We start from the raw sequence: 20028 nt of genomic DNA on the forward strand, positions 1-20028 counted from the left end.
CAAAGAGCTGGCATTGCCTGTAGACGCCACCTAGGTCACGTGACCGGCATGACTGCATGGAGTGCTGTTACCTTTCCACCAGAGCGGTACCTATTGATTTACTCAAATTTGCATGTTTTCGAACTGCTAGTTTGGCAGAAGCTGGGGCTAACAGCAGGAGCCCACTCTGCTCCCTGGATTCAAGTCGCCAACCTTTCACTCAGCAAGTTCAGCAGCTCAGCAGTTTAACCCGCTGCACCATTTTCCCTAGTATCTCACTACAGTATTTTTCTCCATTTTCTCTAATTCTTCAGGCTACATTTGTCTTTTCTCTGATTCACTATCCCCCTCTTTATATCTCATGTTTGCCTATACTTCTGTGCTGTTTGTAGTTACACTCATAATTTTCCTTTTTTTTTTCTTCTGTCCATTTTGTCTCTCCACCTTCCAAGAAAATCTAGACACCACAATTGGATATGCATTTTAAAGCTGATCATGTACATCAAAATATCTTGTGTGGGGCTGACTTTATTTAGAAACACTGTTTTTGAAATGAAAACAGAACAAGTTGAGGCAAAATACTTTAAAACATTTTTTATTTAAATAATAAATAAAACACAACTAATCATTTGGATGTACATCTCTCATTTTAACATAAGAAATAACATGACCCTCAGTCATGATAAAAAATAAAAACTACACATCTTAATTAAACCAATCACATAGTGTCTTTAAATAATCTATTGCATTGCAGTCTGCAAAACAGTACTGTCAAGAACACTACAAAGGGAAGGAAAAAGAGACACAAACCCTGAAATGTTGAAAATGACCTTTCCTACTTCAGAACAGTTTCAAAGCATTTTCTATAGCAAAAGTGTGGGTTGGGAAGGGGGGGGGTACTCTAAAAGTAAAGTGCTTGTCATTGCTTAGGACAATAAACATTGTTTTGTGGCTTTTTGATCTATGGCAAGAAAGGGAAAATAGGTAGTTCTTAAAAAGACGTGTGCTACTTTTTATGAAAATGAAGGCAATGCTTGCTGCTTTGGGATGATCCCGTTTCATCCATCATTTCCACAAACCGCTTTGCAAGTTAGCATGAGAGTGGTGTTTCTTCTCTCCGCCAAGGAGTCCCCAGTCAGAGAGATAAATAAGGTTTGACAGAGTTCTTTCCCTTGACCTTGAAAATCTACAGCAGCAGCAGCAGAAAGCAGAAGACACATCGACACAGAAACTGTACAGAGATGAAGAAGTTGAAGAGCCACAGAAGAGCTATTGAACACTAGCTCCCTCCCCACCCTCCCTCCTCTTACCCACCAGACAGTCTTTGGCTTGTTTGTTTAAAAAAATAGCTTTTTTTAACATATATAATACTGCAGGTTGCACAAAGCAGTAGTAACTTGAAGGCACCCGGGTTACATTTAGAAAGATGGGTCCTTGAAGTGTTAGATAGAATGAAGCTGTTTTCAAAACATCTGGACAGTAATTTTGGGCCAAGCTGACTCACCACTTGCTCACCTGCCCCTGACATGTAACTTTTTCTCTTTAGCTAACTAGGATACGAAAAGGAGGAGAGAGTTTCGACTCCCCTCTCCTTGTAATTCCTAAATATGGCTTCCATTAATATGAAATGAAGCCCTTTTCTAGCCAGCGATATTTTCTTCCAAAAAGCTTATTTTAAATCCTAACTAGTAGTGTCTATTGTCTTTCAAAACCTATATGGGCAACTCACAACACACAGAGTATTAAAACCACATAGAAAATTTCCTAAAACAAAAATAACCATTTTCTCTATCAGAATGCAAAATAACAAAACCCAGAAGTTGTGCTATGTGCCTCACTGTAGTTTGTTCCAAAACATGACTTCTGAAGAGTATCGCTTTGTGCTATGCTGTTCGCTAAAACTGTCAGTAATCATTGTCGTTAAGTATTGCACATTTCCCAATGAGTCAGTTCAGCTTGGACCCTGATCATGAAAAGCATCTTTAGCAGCGGCAATAAATAGGTACTGCAGAAAGATATACCAGGCTCCCCCAGAGGCCTACAAAGCCCCTTCGGCTTTTGTTGGGTGCAAAGGGAGAAGTGAAAGCAGGACTTTCCAACAGAGACCTCTCACAAGTCTACTCCCATGACTTCTGTAGCATTATTTGAACAACCCCATGCTGATACATAAAATATTCCTATTGTTTCTCAGCACACACCCCACCCCAAGAAGAAACATGAAAGCAGTGCGGAGCCTGTGAGCAAAATCCCCAGGGGGTAAATCAATTGCTTCTAATGATTACAAACTATTCTTAGCTCCGACAGCTGACACTACAGCAAAAAGTTCACAGTTTTCTCTTAAGGTATGTTTCAATAGGGGACAAGAAAAATTTGGAGAGGTATTAGTTCCTTTCATATCAATGGCAAAACCCAATGATAATGCTTTAATAATTATTATTATTCTACCTATGCATAAAGAGTGCTTTCTGTGTTGGGAAGGGTATGAGTTTTTGTTTTGATTGTTTCAAGAAAGAGGTAATCACCATCTTCACAAATCCATACAAATATGGTGAACAGGGCAGCTCTGGTCCCTTCTTCAAAATACCGTTTCCCTGCTGTGCCACAACCACTGACAGCTGTCAACAGTTTTGCATCACAGCAGAGCTGTTATCGGCCCAATCTTAATACAGTACCACAAAAGTGTTCTTACCATCCCCTGTCATTCTTTTCTTTCAAAACAAGAGAGAAGTTTGTTTTCCTTCCATTTTCTTCTTCTATTTGTTCAGTGCAAGAGTAGTTGAAGCCAAAAGACATAAGTATTGCTTTTTTTCCCCCCTCCCTCAGTTCTATAAAGTTAGGAGCTTTACTAAGCCAAATGGCCTCTTCACATATTTCAAACATGTTATTGCTTTTGAGAATTATTTGCTGTTGCAAAATAAAAGTAAAATGAAACCACTCGTCTGCAGGTCTTATTGAGAAAAGCGGTGCTCTCTCTCTCCTGAAAGAGAACAGGGGAAACAATTCTCATTTCACCAGGACAAATTTCCCCATCTGGGCAGAAGTAAGGTCCTCCATTTCACAGTCCCCATGCTGCAAAGCGACTGCGTTGTAGCTCTGGGACTGCAGGGCGAAGCCATTCTGCGGAGAAAACATGGAGGCGATGGGAGACACGTTGCTGCTGATGTGCAGGCGAGTGTCCAGAAGATGAGCAGTAGAATTTACTGGAGAGACACCAACCCCAAAAAGGTGAGGCTGGAGAAACTGAGTGTTATGAAAGGCCAGCTCTAAAGAGTTCTCACTTTGCAGTTCGGTCAGGAGGAGAGAATTGGATGCCTTGCTGCCTGCAGAGTCAGGCAAGGGGATGATGTGAGGCTGAGACACCTGAGAAGGCTGGGGACAGGCCGGCTGGTTGTGCTGTAACTGGAGAATTCTGAATAGGAGAAAGAAGAGAGGGAGGATGTGGTCAATTTTTTATAAGTTTCCAAATGCATGTCTCACATGACAGGTCCCCTCCCTCCCTCCCTCTCACCTTGGTATCAGAAGCATTTGCCTTCATAAGTCACAACAGCAGATGTGGTCAAACAAACACCACTACTGGACTAAGACATTAGGACAGGCATCTTCAACCTGCAGCCCTCCAGATGTTTTGGACTTCAGCTCCCATAACTCCTGACAATTGAACAAGTTGGCTAGGGCTTCTGGGAGTTGGAGGCACAAATACCTGGAGGTCTGCAGGCTGAAGAGGCCTGCTTTAGGACAACCTCCCTTAAAAGTTTACATTTTTCTGAAAATAAAATGTTTCTAATGTAATAAACACTCCCACTGTGTGTTTTGCAGTGAGGGGTCAAGGTCAGGACCATGCTGCTTGAGCTAATCGTCTATGGCACACTTGCCTTACCCTATCTGTAGTTCATAGGTTCAACCTAAAACTTGCATAAAGGACAGCCTGCATATATCCTATCCACACAATATATAGGTTACAAAATCAATATACACAGGTGACAGGAGTTGAAACTATGCCCAGTAGGCTCTACCCATGTAGATACCCTATGAAAATATTACAGTGAGCTTGCAAATTGTGCACTGGAGCATAATCAGAACATCAGAGCAAGCATAGACACTGAGGATGCAATCTAAGGAATCAAATATGGAATATGTGCAATTGACATTTGGAATGGCCCAGTCTATGAGTTTGGATCATGTGATTTTAATGTTTTTATTAGGTGGTTTTAACTTTTGTGTTTTCATTTCTAAATGTCATTTTAGCTTAAGGTTAATTGTCTTATTAAATTTATGCATAGTTATATGTTTTGTTTAGATTTATGATTTGGTTTATATGTATCTGAGGCATATATAAATACAGTAACTATAAATAAATAAACAATAAATAATTATACATCTACACTGTACAATTAATGCAGTTTGACACCACTTCAATTGCCATTGCTGAATGCTACAAAATCAGGGCAATTCTTATTTGTTGGGGCACTAGCACTATTGGACAGAGAAACACCTTTAAAGCTACAGCTCCCATGATTCCACTGCACTGAGCTATGGCAGTTAAAGCGGTGTCAAACTGCATAAATTTTACTGTGCATGTGAATTCTAAACAAGTTTTTTAAAAGTTTCATTACAAATAGTATGAATAGGTATTCTGAATAATAATAATGATGATGATGAAAACCTAGACATTCCTCACATACAACTGGGACATATCAGTTTTTAAGGGGCACACCCTTCCCTCGCTCAATCTCACAAACTACAACATATCATCGCTTCCCAAAAGCAACGTCACCAAGAAGAAAATAAATAGTTCATTTGCTTACAATTTGATGTCAGCACAGAATGCCATATTACTATTATTACAGGGACTAGTGCCACATGGACAGTTCTTTACTATCAGGCCCCATTTTCTCACCTCTGTTGCTGGAGAACTTCTTCAAGCAAGTTCCTGCTCTCTCTGTTGCAGCTGCTGCTGCCACTGCTGCTGCCACTTCCGGCACTGTTTCCACTGCTGCCATACAGGCAGGCATTCTGCTGAGGATGTTGGAAGAGGCCCATGCTATTCCGTGCCAGTCGAGCAGATGAGGACTGGCACACCTGGCGGGCGAGCCCTTTGATTTTATTCAGTCCCAGAAAACCCTTGGCTCTCGCATTCTTCCGCAGCTGCTGCCGAAATGCCTTCAAACCTGTAGAAAGCAACAACAGTTATGATATCCATTCACATTACCTATTAACCTTGGATACATTCCATGCCCTTGTATGAATTTACTATATGTCCCCCCAGCCACCTTAATCAGCAACTCCATATTATCTTCTGCATCTCAGTCATTGTGTATGTGTATACAAATATACAAAAACTGCTATTCATCTCAAAACATCCTTCAGCTGAGATCTTATAAATTATATGGCTGAAGCTATATCTTATTGTCAGAAATATTAAAAATTAACTGGGTATTTTTTATTACAAAAGTGTGAGTCACGCACTGAAAGAGTTAGTAGGCTGAAGCCTGTTAGAGTCAGTGGGCCAAAGCTAGTGTCATCCTGAGGAGACTGAGTAGGCCAAAGCCTGCCAGAGTTAGTGGGCCAAAGCTAGTGATGTCCTGGAGTGTGAGGTAAACCTCTGTGTGAGAGAAGCCTCATGTGAGAAAGCTCCAGTGTGAAGGCTGCTATGTGTAAAGCTACTATGTATTTTTATTTGTTGTTATGGAAACCTCATTTGTGTAAAGAGTGCAACCATATTATTTTGTTATAAAGAAAAAGCCTCCTATGGAAGAGATGGCATTGGTCTGTGTGTTTTTGTTCTTTTTATCACTTCTGGCTACTGGTGCTGGGTCACGCTCCTGCTAAGAAGTTACTCTGCTATACATTTATGAGGAGGGTCTTTTGCTAATATGCCCACTCTCCCAACAGTTATTCTATGGATAGGCATTTATAATGTGATATGTAGCATGATAGGCCTAAAACGAAAGGAAGTGGCTGGAACAGTATTCAGTACTTAGTGAATAGGTACCTATGTAAATGATGTAAATGAAATGGCACAGCTTACACTGGAAAGGAAGAATTACCTTGAGTTAATGAGGTATCCGATGCTCTCCTTCCTTCCTGGAAGCTGACAGGTAACAGCGAAGCACCACCCAGGCAGCCCTGAGCCTGCAACACTGGTGCGTCTGAATGGGAAGACAGGAACGATGACGTAACTCGGGTTGTGGCTGGGTGGCCAAGCGTCATCTGCTCTTCCAAACAGTTGCTCAGAGTCACTGAGCCATCGTTGGCTGAGGAAGTGAGGCAGCTGTCAGAACTGGTTCCTTCTGTACCATTTGTGGAAGAGGAAATGACTATACCTACAGGAGGAGCAGATGGGGGAAAGAAGAGAACATTTATGAAACAGATACAGGAAGTAAACAAATAGATTGCTTCTCCACCTACAGAAAATCTGCCACTAACACAAGCCTTCTACAACACTGTAATCAATATAAAACAATATGAAACTCACAGTCTCATCTTTAAAATTGTACAGGTAGAGGTCAGTAGGGAATAATGTTATTGCGGAAGAGATCTTTACTGTAGCATAGTCAAAAGCAAAAAAAATTCTGAAGGCTTTGCTGTTTATGTGTTTATGCCCGGTAACATGGCATTGAGGAAATGGTCCTGGCAGATGCTCTGCTTAGTTGTGGTTTCAATCACAGAGAGCTGCTCCTTTTGGGAAAGTTTCCAGGGTTCAGGGAAATTCATTCTTATATTAGAAGGAGTTAGAACACATGGGCTGGAATACTGTTGCTTAGTCCTAAATAGACTAGATGTATTGAATCAACTGATAAATACTAAGTTAATATATACTGTATATACTCAAGTATAAGCAGAGTTTTTCAGCCCTTTGTCTAGGCTGAAAAAGGCCCTGTTGGCTAATACTTGTGTCAAAGTTATTTATTATTTTACTCTGTTGTTGTTGTTACATTATTTTACTCTATTTAATATTATTATTATTACATTTATTATTTTTCTCTATTTATTATTGTCATTACATTTATTATTTTACTCTAATATTATTATTATTATTATTACATTTATTATTTTACTATATTATTATTGTTATTATTACATTTCCATTATTTTATTCTCTTTATTATTATTGGAAGGATACGTAACCACATTTACATTGAAGAAGGTTAGAATAATGGTTTAATCAGAGTTGGACAGTCTTATTTTGACTTACAGTTTTTTGTAAATATTCAAAAATATTTAACCTACTGATGTCTCAATTAATATAATTCTATTGGTATCTATTTTTATTTTGAAATTTACCAGTAGCTGCTGCATTTCCCACCCTCGGCTTATACTTGAGTCAATACATTTCCCCAGTTTTTTGTGGTAAATTTAGGTGCCTCGGCTTATATTCAGGACGGCTTATACTCGAGTATATAGGGTATTTAAAATCCAAAGGATTCAATGGATCTACCTAGTCATACTGACAACACTATGGAAGTCAGTTTCCTGAGAGCTGAGGTTATGGGAAAATAGCAAAATTGAAAAAATTGTTAACAAAAAATATGCTTTGCTGCCAAATTGTACTTGATATTAAATTGATATTAAGGTTGTTAACCCTTACATCTTTTTTTTAAAGTTCCCATGCAGCATTTTACTCACTCAGCTTAGCTGAGTGTAGAGCAAGAACCCTAAATGGATGTAGAGCTTAGGTGTTTTAAAGGCTATGAGATATACTGAATGAAGATCAGTCAGCTCTTTTTCCAACTACATGGATTATTCAATCATGCTCATATCACTTTCATATAACGTGTGCTAGTGTAACACATGTGCTTAGCATGTGTGTGGTGGTGAGAAGGCCAGAGGACTCTATTTGACATTTCAAGGTGTATCTTAGGTCACTAATATGAATTTTTTCCATTAAAAATGGGGTAATTTTTGGATCCTGTACAATAACAGACTGTTTATTGTCCACTGAGAGATATTTGGCTTCAAACTGAAATGTTTAAATACAGAACAGGCACAGAGAGAGGAATACACAGTCCTAAATAAAACAGCACTAAGAACGTATTGCTTAAAAAGCAGAGGATGTTGCCTTCGACTCCCAACCCACACCCCGTCGTCTGTCCTTGCAGCACTTACATGGTGGGGAGCACTGATAAAAATGAGTGGTGACTTCAGCCAATGTGTGCCTTCGACTTGTGTTGATGGGGAGGCGAATGGGATTGAAGGCTTTAATCTCATCCTCCAGTTCTTTGTCCTGTCGAACTTCTTCATTGATGGTAGTTTCCAGGAGGCTGTTTGGAGAAATTGAGCGATTCCTGAAAAGACTGTTGAAGTTCGGATCCACAGGAAAGAACACAGGCTGAAAGGTCAAGAAACACAGGAAGTGATAGAGTGCCCTTGTCTGCTTCCTCCCGGCATCATTTCCAGAACGTCCCCCACATTATCAAAACAGCATGAATATTCTGGATCTTGCCATGGTATCTTCCCATGTAACTTATGCAGTTACATAGAAATATACACAGAAGTGTCAACTGGAGGTATTTGAAAGCATTCTGGTCTTTTCTGATCTCAGAAATACATCTCCCCCAGACCTCACTCCATTTCCTCCATTTGGACAAAAGGTCAGGATGTTAGAAACACCAACCTGTAAAGGGTTGTTCATGTCACAATCCATTTCCGCCTGCAAATGTGACTGAATCAGATTCTGAGGCTGCTGGTACATCAGAGATGACCTCAAGGTCTCACTGGCAAGGCTGTCTTGAGGTAACTGAAAGCAAAAAAGATACAAAGAAAAAACATCACCAACTGCTCTTACAGCTGGGGAAATACAGATATCTGAAATGCAGCACAGTACAAAGCAATAAGCAAGGACTAGCTGATTTGCCTTAAAGACAGAGATATGCAGAGTAAATTGTATATGTGACAAAATTTGCATTGAGATGAAGTCAAAGCATTCTGGACAAGGCCAGGGCTTAGTTCATGACTGCCAGCTCAATTTGCTGATACTGACCAGTCAAGATTTCCTGTAGAAAACTGTTTAATACCAGATTTGCATCCTCCTAAGGTGCTTCAATAATAATAATAATAATAATAATAATAATAATAATAATAATTTATTTACTTCACTTCTATCCCGCCTGTAACCCAGAAGGGAACTCAAGGCAGCTTACAAATCCAGCAAAAATTCAATGCCCCACAGGTAAACAATAACACACATTCCATCAAAATATAAACAATCTACATATATATGCAATTAATAAATCTTTATTAATATCCCACTTTTCTACCTAAACGGGACCCAAAGTGGCTTTCAACATTATATAAAAGACAGCACAAAACAATATGCATATGCAAGACAATAATCTATAAATACAAATTTACAATAAGAAATAAACATATTTTAAAACACTTGTCTAATGCAATTATTGCAGGCAACTCAATAGTGAAACCCAGCACAATAGATCCCACAAGGACATAAGTTTCTGTGCAAGAAGCAAACTAATATACTGCAAACACCAAAACAAAGATTGGGATGTTACAAATGGCTGCACACAATCTTACCTCAACGTTGCTGAAATCTGAGCTCCTTGGCCTTTGCTGACGGCTGCTCATCGGCCGGTTTACCAACTGATTGCTTCGATACTCCTTGAGACGCTCCAAAAGAAGATAATAGATGGCAGCAAAATGGTTGTAGCTGCTATTTTGTAGAGACTAGAGAAGGATAAAAAGAAAAGAGAATGTTAAGCAGAGAACTTGGATACATTCACAATAAATTGCCATCACCTCCTTTCTAAATGTAGCAACGTTAGTACCATTTCCAGGTCAGCAGGGATTCAATGAAATAATATACTGATGAAGGGGCTAGAATGTATCAGTTGCAAGAAGCAAAGCATAAGGAACCTAGATTGTGCGAGCTTTCAAGATAGGGAAAACTGGAACTTGTTCACTTAAGCCAGTGGTTCTCAACCTGTGGTTCCCCAGGTGTTCTGGTCTACAATTCCCAGAAAGCCCAGCCAGTTTACCAGCTGTTAGGATTTCTGGGAGTTGAAGGCCAAAACATCTGCGGACCAACAAGTTGAGAGCCACTGGCTTAGGCACTTCTTAATCTCACAGTTCCAGTATCATGCAAAGAAGGACTCTGCCTTTGTTTCCAAATAATACAAAATTCTAGATAGCAGCCATCTTTTTCTGACACATGATCCCCCCCCCCCCCTCGTTTAATTTGAGACCTATCAAAACACGTTGCCCTTTCCTAGAGGACACACATCAGTAAGATGGTATTAAGCGGGACAATGCTTCTTAGAGCCAAGCACTCAAAAGCTCACCTCAACTGTCCTCTGCCGGTCGATGCCAAGAGTATGCATGATCCCAAGGACCTGCTCGTTGTAGTCTCCCAGGTTAGAGTTGTAACTGTGCATGGAAAACGACAAAGACTGCTGCTGCTGCAGAGAAGGGTCTGCGAGGATCCACTTGTGCTGCTTTATTTGGGCAATGGTGATTCGTTTTGTGGGATCCACAACCAGCATTCGTCGGATGAGCGTTTCACAATCTGGTGTTTATTTAAGAGACACATAAAAAAAGAGAACTTTAACACAAGGTGAAAGAAAAATCTTTTAAAGTTAAACTAGCACACACAGTTTGAGCCTTCCTAACCATAAAGACCGAAAAGCATTGTTGGGTGATCCAGAGGAGATCCATCTTTATAGCTATTTTACATTTGCCTCACACTGGCCAAAATATTTTAAGCTGTTTAAATGTGCGTCATCAGAACTGACAAAACCTGATTCTTCTTTTATAAAGTACGAGAAGAAAGAAGCCAGTCAGGATATTACAGTCAACTGATGACATGGCAATCCTGGACAGAATGTCCTAATTTTAATGATTGAAATGGACATACTGTTTCATCACACTAGAGAGAAAAATCCACTTAAAATCCAGTTTCTGCCTCCTGCAGAAATCTGGGGATTGTATGGTAGTTTAGTGAGGCTGTTAAAGGCTCCTCCCTAGACTACAAATCTCAGATTTCTGACTCATCACACTAAAGAAAAATCCACTTTAAAAGTGTTTTTTAATTATGAAATTCCTTTTCCCTTAAATAATTCTGAATATTTTTATGGCAGAATGCTACAATCATAGAATCATAGAGGTGCACCCCTGACACATTCAAAGCACCACTGACAGATGGCCATTCAGCCTCTGTTTAAAAGCCTCCAAAGAAGGAGACTCCACCACAGTCTGGGGCAGAGAGTTCTGCTGCTGAACAGCTCCCCCAGTTAGGAAGTTCTTCCTAATGTTCAGGTGGAATCTCCCTTCCTGTAGTTTGAACCCAGGGACATTATCAACACAGAACTGAAGAATTATTACGCATTTATAAACAACTAACTATCTGGAAAATAGGTTTCTAAACAAAAACGTTTCTGAAAGAAAAGAGATGTTGATTTCTCAAGATCACAAAGATTAAGAAACATACCTTGGGACATGAAGTAGGGGATGCGAAATCGACCTTCAAGCACTCTTTGCCTTAAAGATGGCAAGTTGGGTCCATCAAATGGCAGAGAACCACAGACAAGAACATATAGTACCACACCAAGGCTCTGTTGAAGAAAAAGCAAAATATCAGCAACCAAAATGCAACCACTGAAATCTGTTAAGTATTGTCACTTTAAAAGAGGCATGGGAAACTTCGACCCTCCAGGTGTTTTGAACTTCAACTCTCACAATTCCTAACCGGCTGTTAGGAGTTGTGGGAGTTGAAGTCCAAAATACCTCGAGGGCCGAAGTTTGCCTATGCCTGCCTTAGAACATAATAAATAACATGGAATTCAAACCTACCCATATGTCAAGGTGAGGACCTTCATATTCTTTCCCTTCAAAAACTTCTGGGGCTGCATATGGTGGGCTTCCACACCAGGTGGAGAGAGGCTCGCCGGATTTGTAGAAGTTTCCAAACCCAAAGTCTGTAAAGGATGATGAATCAAATGTTATTATCTGTTACTTCAGCTACATCAGTATTTAAAGCAAGCAGGTACATTTCACTAGAGACGACAAATATTTATGAACTTAAAAGCTGCCTCCAGGGCCTTAAAAAAAGAATTTTTTAAATAACTAAACAGTCTTTTTTTGCTAAAATGTTTACTCTGGCAAATATCTTAAACCACTCTATTCATCTGCAGTGCTTCACAAAACATTTGTGCTGCTTCACAAAAACATAGCTTTTCAAAAGTCCTGTCCCCTCAGGCATCAGACAATAAGTGACTTTAGGAAGCAGTATGATATTTTGCAAGGGATGGCTTCTGCGGAGCAGCTCTCACCTGCAAGCTTGATGTTCATGTTGGCATCTAACAAAAGGTTCTCCGTTTTGAGGTCTCTGTGCACTATGTGGTGGCTATGGCAATATTCAACAGCTGAAAGGATCTGCCAGAACTTCTTTCGAGCTTCATTCTCACTCAGGTGCCCATGGGATGTCAAATGATCTGTCAAACGTAACAAAAAATGTCAGAAACAGAAAGCCCTGAGGCAAATTTCCCATTATCCTTGATTAATAAACAACATTTCCTGATTTGCTTTTGTGATCATGTCACCTTAATTTACAACATTTAAGCACTAGAATCCAAATCTCCAACTGGCTGGGCATTCTGGGAGTTATAATCCAAAAAGTAACTTTTCTAAACTCTGCTTTTTGCAGAAGCCTCTATCTGAACAAATAACTTTCTATCAATGGAGGGATAGTACAAAGAAAACCCATGTATTATAACTAAGACATATCTCATATCTGTTCAGGACACATTAATCTGAACCTGAGCATAGCCTGTACTATCCTGAATTTACATAACTGTAGGTGAATAGAGTTCTTATTTTTTGCCTTTTTCCTCACCTATTACTCATGCATCTAATGCTAAGTTCCACAATGAAAACTTACCAAACATTTCTCCATTTTTTGCAAATTCAGTCACAATGTAAAGCATATCTTTTGTTTCCATAACCTAAAGGAGAGGGAAAAAATGAGAGAGAGAAAAGAACATGTCAAAAATATAGACTTCTGAAGCATTTCATTTGCCTTTGAAAGTAAAATATGTTAATATGCAGCATCAAAATATGGCATTAATGTCTCAAACACATTGTTTAATCCACAAAGATACTGTCTTAGGAAAGATCTGCCTGATTTAGAAGGATGCTTTACGTTCATCTCATTACAAGGTATTAATTATTCTGTTAATGTGCATTAACTACAGAGAAATACCATATTTTAATATTCTAACCTACGTATAGTACAAAACAAACCAGAGCTATCCAAACACCACAACCATACTTGGAACTATGGATTTATTCTCTTAGTAAGAGATTAGACATGCCTATTTGTCCATAATGGCTTCCTGTTTGTGCAAAGATATTTCTCAACATCCATCTGTACTAATGTGTGAATCACCCTGTCATTTTACTTCTCAGATGCATATTCATATCTAGAATACTTTGAAAATGGCCTAATGTATGCTAAAACATATAGTTTGTAAAGGAAAATAAACACATTCACACATTTGTCATGGAAGGGATCTATCCTTCACTGAACATTAGATCATAACTATAAAGAAACCCAGCTTTCTCAGAGAAATACAATTTTAGTCTTAGAGATGCTGGTTCACACAAAAAGAGCTATTTTTTTATCTCTCTAGACATTATTATTTTTAACATTTTGTAAGGAAATATGAGTATCAAAGGTAGGGGAAAAGCATTCATCTTACATAAACACAATGTGAAAAAACATATTTTCCATAGTGCCAGGAAGGTATAACCCATTTTAAATGTTGTGGGTAAATTGAATTAAAATTAGACACTGTTATTAAAACTATGTCAATGCTATCTCACCACCTACAAACTGGCATTTCACTTAATGTATGCGCCATCATAAGGGAGCATCAAGTATACAATGTCAACTTGGATTTAAAATGACAAGTAGGAAGGCTTTTTTTGGGGGGGGGGGGGGAGATTCCAAAGCATTATTCTTGTTTGGACAACAACACCAATTTACTAATAAGAAGATTTAAGCTATTTTCAAAGGTATATAATAATACAGAATACACTATTTTAGGAAATCAAATCAAGACTCTGCACATTCTATACATAGGTGGGACAAGGCAAGTGTCAAATGAACATAAACATGTATTGCAAAAATAAACACAAACTCGAAGTGTATGCTTGTTAGAAATAATGCCTCTACTTGGATTATTTGTTAAGTTTTTCCTGATTTAGCAAGATTTTTTTCCTTTCTTATAATAGCCATTGAGGTTTTATATTGGAGTTTGGAGCCACTATTCTTTAAAGCCACACATTTCTCCTTTTCTCTTTCTTTAACAAAATGTCACACACCACCATCCTCTTAAATCCACGTAGTGGTTTAAGAAGATTAAGAGGAATTCTACCAAATGCTAATTAGATAAGATATTTAGTATGTGCAGAATCAACTCTGCTCATCAGGTGATCACAATCTCATTTTTCACACAGTTGTTTCTTAAGGAAAGTATGTGATGAAAATAAGACAGGACTACAATAAATTACATGGCATTCTCCTGTGGCTTCTGAAGTTTCTAAAAGGGAGGTGCTAAGGAATAAAACAACCTCATCCTCACCACATTTGGCAATTTAGATAATTAAAATTATAAACGAATATTTGGTTCTGACTCTACTATAAAATATTTTCATAAATATGGAATATCATGAAAAGACATTAAAAACTGAACCATACTTTTCTGTGCAGTAAAGCAGAACATTATACAATTAACACTGACATCTAACTCGCAACTATTTTTTTCCATCCAAAATAGTAATGCAGCTAAAAGTTAAGTATTGCTTCGCGTCTTGTTCTCATTTCAAATAACAGCTCATTCCTCTCCTGAAGGAATCACATGCATTTTAAGATCATTAGCCACCAAAGCTATAAGGATAAGTCTAACAGGCGAAGAGCGGTCAGGGCTGATCTCTTACCTGATACAGCTTGATAATATGAGGGTGGTTCAAAAGCTTCATTATTTGAACCTCTCTATAGATTTTCTCCAGATTGCTTGGATCTAACCGTGTTTTGTCTATTATTTTTATTGCCACCTGCAGTTTTAAAAAAAATCCAGAACACTTGTAAAATATGTGCTTATACTCCTGGACAACATATTTTGTGCAAATAAAAGTAAATGTTGGGAAAATTAAAGCAAGTTTAGGAAGTTAAGACAAGACAAAATATCCCTGGAAGATGACTACAGAAAAGACAGCAAATACCAATAAAAGCACAAAGACTGTTTTACTGAATGTTAAAAATGTTATCAGTAACCATGGGGCTTTCATTCATATATATATATATATATATATACACACATACACACACAAATATATATATACATATGCACACACACACACACACATATATCATAACCATAACCATATTTAGTCAAGAGTTAGAAGTAAATCTAATCAAGTTCAAAATGTACTTATTTTTCAAAACTGTACTTAAGAACCAGAGTGCTAGTTCTGGATCTAACACTTGTGGCACTCTGTTCTGTAACCCTTTTTCTAGTCCAGATACAATTACAGATTAACACAGCTATTTACCATATTCAAATTAGATTTTCAAACAATAACTACTTCAAATAATAATGAAATTTGGAGCCATTTCATACTAACTATGTATCCCATTTAAAATATTAAGGGCAGCATAAGCTCAAGTTGAACTATGTTGTTAAAAATACCTGGCAACTGAAGACTCACTGAAATAAAGTTAGTTTGTTTTAATTAAGACAGCAAAAACACTGGATTCAGGAGCAGCAAAAGAGCGCTCACTGCTTGCAAATTAATTTCAAAACCAATCTTAAATGTTGCCAGTTCATCTAATCCAGGGAATCCCTCTTTAGTATACATTACGGGAGTTTATTTCACACTTACAGAACCCCCAAATTACCAGACAGATAGAGAGGCAAAGGACATCAGACCCACCTGCGTTTTGGTGACTCTGTGCCTGGCCAGCTTCACCACGGCAAAATTGCCTTTTCCTAAGGTCCTCTCGATATCGTAGAATCCAACTCGAAGAGGCCTTTGCTGGCTCTGGTTTGAGGTGGGGACCGCTGTATAATCTGACATGATCACCATGGTTTGGTTCTGGTGGGTGGCAAATGCTATTTAGAAGCGTCTATAGAAGCATGCCTCTTCCAATTTGAACCTGAAGGAAGACCAAAGCAAGCGTGAATTGAGACTTTATCCTTTCCTCCCCTTATCTCTCCCCTGTCAGTACTTTCCCAAATCACTCCAAAAGTCAGATTTGAGAAAAAGTTAGCTAGAGAAAATGCAGGTCATTCCAATAAACCATTGTCTCAGTTTTAACACAATACTCCCACTTCTGCATGAGGAAAGTCCCAGATTAACGACAAAATTTTAAAAAGAACCCAAGTTTGCTAAACAGTAAAGCTTCGACTGGGAACAAAAACACTCTTCCCGAAATGTGCCAATTAGCATGGTTTACATAAGCTGGAAGGCAAAAAGTGCACAAGAGTCAACAAAAACAAAAGAGGGGGAGAAAGAACGGGAAGGGATTTTTGGAGATTCGAAAGTAAGCACACATTTCTTAGTATGTGTATGTGATTGCAACCTAGAAGCCTATCAAAATGCATTAAAAAAACTATGCGCAGAAGTTTGCAATGGCAAACAAGGGATGGGGAAAAGTGGATTGCTGTTCTTATGTCTCTATCTATAGGGAAAACTTAAGGTATGGGATTCCGATTGAGGATTGGTAAAAAAAAAAAAAGTCATGTCAAGGGGAAGGAAACCTGGAATAACTTTCCATATATAGCTATACCTAAAGAAACCTATTAAAATGCATTTTTAAAAACTATATGCAGGAGTTTGCAAGAGATGGAGAAACAAGTGTTTATGTCCCTAGATAGTTATAGGTAAAACTAGAGTAGGCGATTCCAATGAGGGCATGTAAAGGAAAAAATCAGCCTGGAATACGTTTCAATGTATGCCTAGACACTGAGAAAGCCTATTAAAATGCTTTAAAAATGGCCATACACAGAAGTTTGCAAGGGATCTTTGTCCATATATATGAGGCATGGACAAACTATGGCCCTCCAGGTGTTTTGGACTTTAACTTCCACAATTCCTAACATCCTACTGGCTGTTAGGAATTGTGGGAGTTGAAATCCAAAACACCTGGAGGGCCGAAGTTTGCCCATGCCTGATATAACTATAGGGGAAACTGGGGCAGAAGGGTCCCACTGAAGAATTGGTAAAAGGAGAGCAAGTGATGGGAAGCCTTTCCTATATATTGATACACTAAGAAAGCCTATTAAAATACATTTTAAAAACTATATATACAGAAGTTTGCAAGGTGCAAGAAGTAGATGGGGGTGGATTTTTGTCCATAGATATCTATAAGGAAAACTAAGGTAGGGGAATCTCTCAGTTGTGACCATTGAGGGATTGTTTAAAAAGAGGCAAGTCAAGGAGAATAAATCCTTGTATATATCAATATATTAAGGGAAATCAAGGAGAAAGGAAGCCTTGAAAACTCCCCATAAAGACACATAGATATATGCAATGAAATCTAGAGTATGGGATTCCCACGGAAGGATTGGTTAAAAAGAGTCAGCGTAAGGGCATGGAAGCCTGGAGTGTGTTCCCAAACACACACACACGTGTGTGTGTATGAGTATGTATATATGTGTGTATGTATATATACACACAATACATACATGCACACACAGAAACACTTAGGAAACTTGCTAACATGCATTAAAATTGTTTACAGAAGTTTGCAAGAGCTAAACATGACATGGGGGAAAAGTGGCTTACTCTCCATAGATATCTACGGGGAAACTAGGTTTAGGGGAATCCCTCAGATGCAACCATGGAGGGACTGATTAAAAAGAAGCGAATCAAAGGGAAGAGAAGTCTGAAATAAATCCTTGTATATATCAATATATTAAGGGAACACAAGGAAAAAGGAAACCTGGAAAGCCTCCCCATATATATAGGGTATGGGATTCCCACTGAAATACTGGTTAAAGGGTCAGGTTAAGGGGCAGGGAAGCTTGGAGTGTATAAATATATACATTTATACACTTAGGAAACTTGCTAAATGCATTATATATATATATATATATCTAGGGTATGGGATTCCCACTGAAAGACTAGTTAAAGAGTCAGATTATGGGGCAGGGAAGCCTGGAGTGTATAAATATATACATTTATACACTTAGTAAACTTGGTAAAATGCATTAAAATTGTTTACAGAAGTTTGCATGAGGTAAGCAAGACATGCGGGGGGAAAGTGGCTTTTTCTCAATAGATATCTATGGGGAAAAGTAGGGTAGGGGAAATTCCTTAAGTGCAACCACTGAGGGAGTCCTAAAAGAAGAGGCAAGTCCAGGGAAATAATTCCGCAGATAGATTTATGTACTTGGGAAGTCTATTAAAATGCATTGAAAAAGATAGTACAGAAGTTTGCAAGATTATATATAGATAGATAGATAGATAGATAGATAGATAGATAGATATATCATTATACACACAGGGTAGGGAAAACTAAGTGCAAGGGGAAGGGGAAAGTCCTCAATAAGAGGGAAGCTATCAAAGGAAAAGAAAGAAAGGAATGAAGAAAGACCCTAAGAAATGCAGCCCGGAGTGGCTTGCTGCAGAGACTGCTCTGCATCCCAAGGCGGCAGAGCATCCAGCCTCGCCTCGCGCTGAAGTTGTACCTTGCGCGCGCGCTCCCCGGCTCGCCCGCTTGCGAAGGCTGCTGCTCTCGCGGCTTCCTTTGCGGTGAGATCCTCTCCTTGCTGCTGCTGCTGCTGCTGGTTCTGCCGCCGCTCTGGCAAGAGGAGCACGCGGGAAGCCCTTCCCCTCCTCCTCGCTCCCTCCCTCCTTTCCCCCCTCCCTCCTTTCCCTCCCCACCCCGCAAAACCGAGCCCAGACCCATTGACGTCACTTTGACGCCAGAGCGACGCGCGCCCGAGCGCGAGGCTGAATGAGGCGGGAGGGGAAAAGAGAGAGAGAGAGATCCAGCCGTTGCCAAGAGACGGGCGGGCTCTCTCTCTCTCGCTCAGTCTGACGCGCGCGCCCGGATGGACCCGTCGCCCTGGAGATCTGGGGCGGGGGAAAAGGAGGGGGGTGACGTTCAAGCCGAAGGAAAGGATGGAACAGCAGCAGCCCCGCTCTCCCCCCCCCCTCCCTCCCTCAATTCCCCCCTGCGCGCTCTCACTCACTCACTCAGTCATCGACCGTCACGTGACCGCTCGTACTCCTTGGCGAAGGGTCGCCCCCTACCGGCCGAGGCTTATCCTTCAAGGAACCCTTTTAGTTTAACCCGTCGCGCGCCAGAGCCGGGCTCGCGGCAGCCCACTTGGGCACGTGCCCCCAGGGGCCTTAGACCCGACTTCACCCGAGGGGCTCCGAGCGGGATGGAGAGGCGCGCGCGCAGCCAGGCAGGCAAGCAAGCAAGCCAGGAGGCCACCCGTTGTGCTCCAAAGAGGATTGCACGATTTGCATACTCCCTGGCAGCCTGGGGCAATCCCAGCCAAGCGTTCCTCTTACTATGGTTATTATTACGTGCCACCTGCCTCTTCCAAACTGACGAGGGCTGTTTTTAAGGGTCTGTCTGTTCATAGTATTTTTGAATTTAAATCATGTTTTTTGTTTATGCATTGCTTACTTGCTTTTTAAAATCTTATATTTCATAATAACACACGTTTTATTGATGCCTTGCTGTGGTCCAGTCTGTGTATGTGTGTTTTGTGTATATATATATTTGTGTATATGTGTGTTTGCATATATGTGTGTGTGGTTTTTGCACATGCATTGTAATGTAATTATTTTGGCTTTTTGAGTCTCTTCTGCTGTGTTTTTTTTAGTGTTTTCATTAGTGACGGTCACTCGTTGGCCTGATAGGTGTATTATGTCCAAATTTGGTGTCAATTCGTTCAGTGGTTTTTGGATTATGTTAACCCCACAAATGAACATTACATTTTTATTTGTATACATTGTTTTTAAATATATTTAACAGTGATATCAATACATTTCAATGCTTTATTTTACATATTGATT

The 20028-nt window shown here is 39.5% G+C and overlaps 1 protein-coding gene across 1 annotated transcript; it reads right to left on the reverse strand.

The window, feature by feature from the left end:
- Positions 1 to 558: 558 nt before the first annotated feature.
- SIK1 (salt inducible kinase 1) lies at positions 559 to 18820 on the reverse strand. The gene is made up of 14 exons (XM_060770256.2): positions 18684 to 18820; positions 15925 to 16147; positions 14929 to 15045; positions 12869 to 12932; positions 12261 to 12422; positions 11782 to 11906; positions 11420 to 11543; positions 10275 to 10498; positions 9511 to 9660; positions 8594 to 8716; positions 8086 to 8308; positions 6027 to 6302; positions 4877 to 5147; positions 559 to 3388 (listed from the first exon to the last, which is right to left on the reverse strand). The coding sequence occupies exons 2-14, from the start codon at positions 16075 to 16077 to the stop codon at positions 2983 to 2985; spliced, it is 2418 nt and encodes an 805-aa protein (XP_060626239.2). The 5' UTR covers positions 16078 to 16147; positions 18684 to 18820; the 3' UTR covers positions 559 to 2982.
- Between the last annotated feature and the right edge of the window lie 1208 nt (positions 18821 to 20028).

This window comes from Anolis sagrei, chromosome 3 (assembly GCF_037176765.1).
Source record: "Anolis sagrei isolate rAnoSag1 chromosome 3, rAnoSag1.mat, whole genome shotgun sequence".
NCBI classification, from domain to species: Eukaryota; Metazoa; Chordata; class Lepidosauria; order Squamata; family Dactyloidae; genus Anolis; species Anolis sagrei.

What these genes read in the sequence shown, in the direction of transcription:
- SIK1 (XM_060770256.2), bottom strand. Translation starts at nt 16,077, where the DNA reads ATGGTGATCATGTCAGATTATACAGCGGTCCCCACCTCAAACCAGAGC. An exon ending in ATATTATCAAGCTGTATCAG is followed by an intron (nt 12,933 to 14,928) that starts GTAAGAGATCAG and finishes CCTCTCCTTTAG; the next exon opens with GTTATGGAAACAAAAGATAT. An exon ending in CATGAACATCAAGCTTGCAG is followed by an intron (nt 11,907 to 12,260) that starts GTGAGAGCTGCT and finishes CATCCTTTACAG; the next exon opens with ACTTTGGGTTTGGAAACTTC.